The sequence below is a fragment of the Pundamilia nyererei genome, unplaced genomic scaffold (genome assembly GCF_000239375.1).
Source record: "Pundamilia nyererei isolate P.nyererei 1_Seehausen unplaced genomic scaffold, PunNye1.0 scaffold02038, whole genome shotgun sequence".
Lineage (NCBI taxonomy): Eukaryota > Metazoa > Chordata > Actinopteri > Cichliformes > Cichlidae > Pundamilia > Pundamilia nyererei.
In genome coordinates this window covers 304-1,309 of record NW_005189439.1, presented here as the reverse complement: position 1 = coordinate 1,309, position 1,006 = coordinate 304, and the positions used below count along the sequence as shown (strand labels likewise).

General features: G+C 53.6%; 1 protein-coding gene across 1 annotated transcript in view; it reads left to right on the top strand.

Annotated features, from left to right (window-relative positions):
• masp1 (MBL associated serine protease 1) overlaps nucleotides 1-639 on the top strand; it is a gene marked incomplete at its 3' end in the record, with an annotated part of 6,250 nt that extends 5,611 nt beyond the window's left edge. The window contains exons 10-11 of the mRNA XM_005755598.1: nucleotides 99-346; nucleotides 451-639. Coding sequence (XP_005755655.1) covers nucleotides 99-346; nucleotides 451-639 — 437 coding nt within the window. The remainder of the gene's footprint in view (nucleotides 1-98; nucleotides 347-450) is intronic.
• Between the last annotated feature and the right edge of the window lie 367 nt (nucleotides 640-1,006).

Here is a 1,006-nt window from a genome sequence, read left to right as displayed (position 1 = left end):
TTCACCTGTCTGCCTGTTCACCTGTCTGTCTGTTCACCTGTCTGCCTGTTAACCTGTCTGCCTGTTCATCTGTCTGCCTGATGTCTCTGCGTGTCCAGCCTGCGGCCAGCCATCCCGCCCTCTCCCCCCTCAGGTGAAGCGGATTGTGGGCGGTCGTAGCGCCGAGCCTGGCTTCTTCCCCTGGCAGGTCCTGCTCAGTGTGGAGGACCTGTCCAGGGTCCCAGAGGATCGCTGGTTCGGCTCTGGGGCCCTGCTGTCGGAGTCCTGGGTCCTCACAGCTGCCCACATCCTGCGGTCCCTGAGGAGGGACACTAGTGTCGTTCCCGTGGCCGCTGACCACGTCAAGGTTTCTGAAGTTCTCTCCTATATCTGTGATCAGCTTTGTGTCTCTGCCAAACCGTGGGACGGATGCTTATCGGCTGTAAGTGACCTGCTTGTTCTGTCCTTCAGGTCTTCCTTGGTCTCCATGATGCCAGAGACAAACGTCGGGCCACCAACCTCTCCGTAGACCGGATCTTCCTCCACCCGGACTTCCAACCCAACAACTACAACAACGACATCGCCCTGCTGAGGCTGAGTGAGCGGGTGGAGTTTAACCAACTCATCCGTCCAGTCTGTCTCCCACTGCCTCACACACAGGTGGGTCACAGCTCCAGCTGAGTCTGCACAAAGCCGTGTTCACTTAGGTGTGATCTTCCAACACAAAGGTCAGAGGTCACAGGGAGAGGACCTCTGAGCTGACAGACACAAAGGTTATCAGACAGACATGTTAACAGACAGAATTAAAATCCTTGTAAGAGACTGAAAATGTAAAACTAATAATAAAAGTCTGCTTTATAAAAAACTAGAATGACTTTAAAAGGATCTCAGTGATTAGGTGGAGTTAGCTTTCCTGAGCTCTTCAGGCAGGAAGACCCGGTTAAGGCCTCCTTACCTGTACAGGTGTCCGTGAGTCTGCCAGAGTGTGCTTGGCAAAGTTGGGGTAAAAACAAAGCATGGTGCTCAG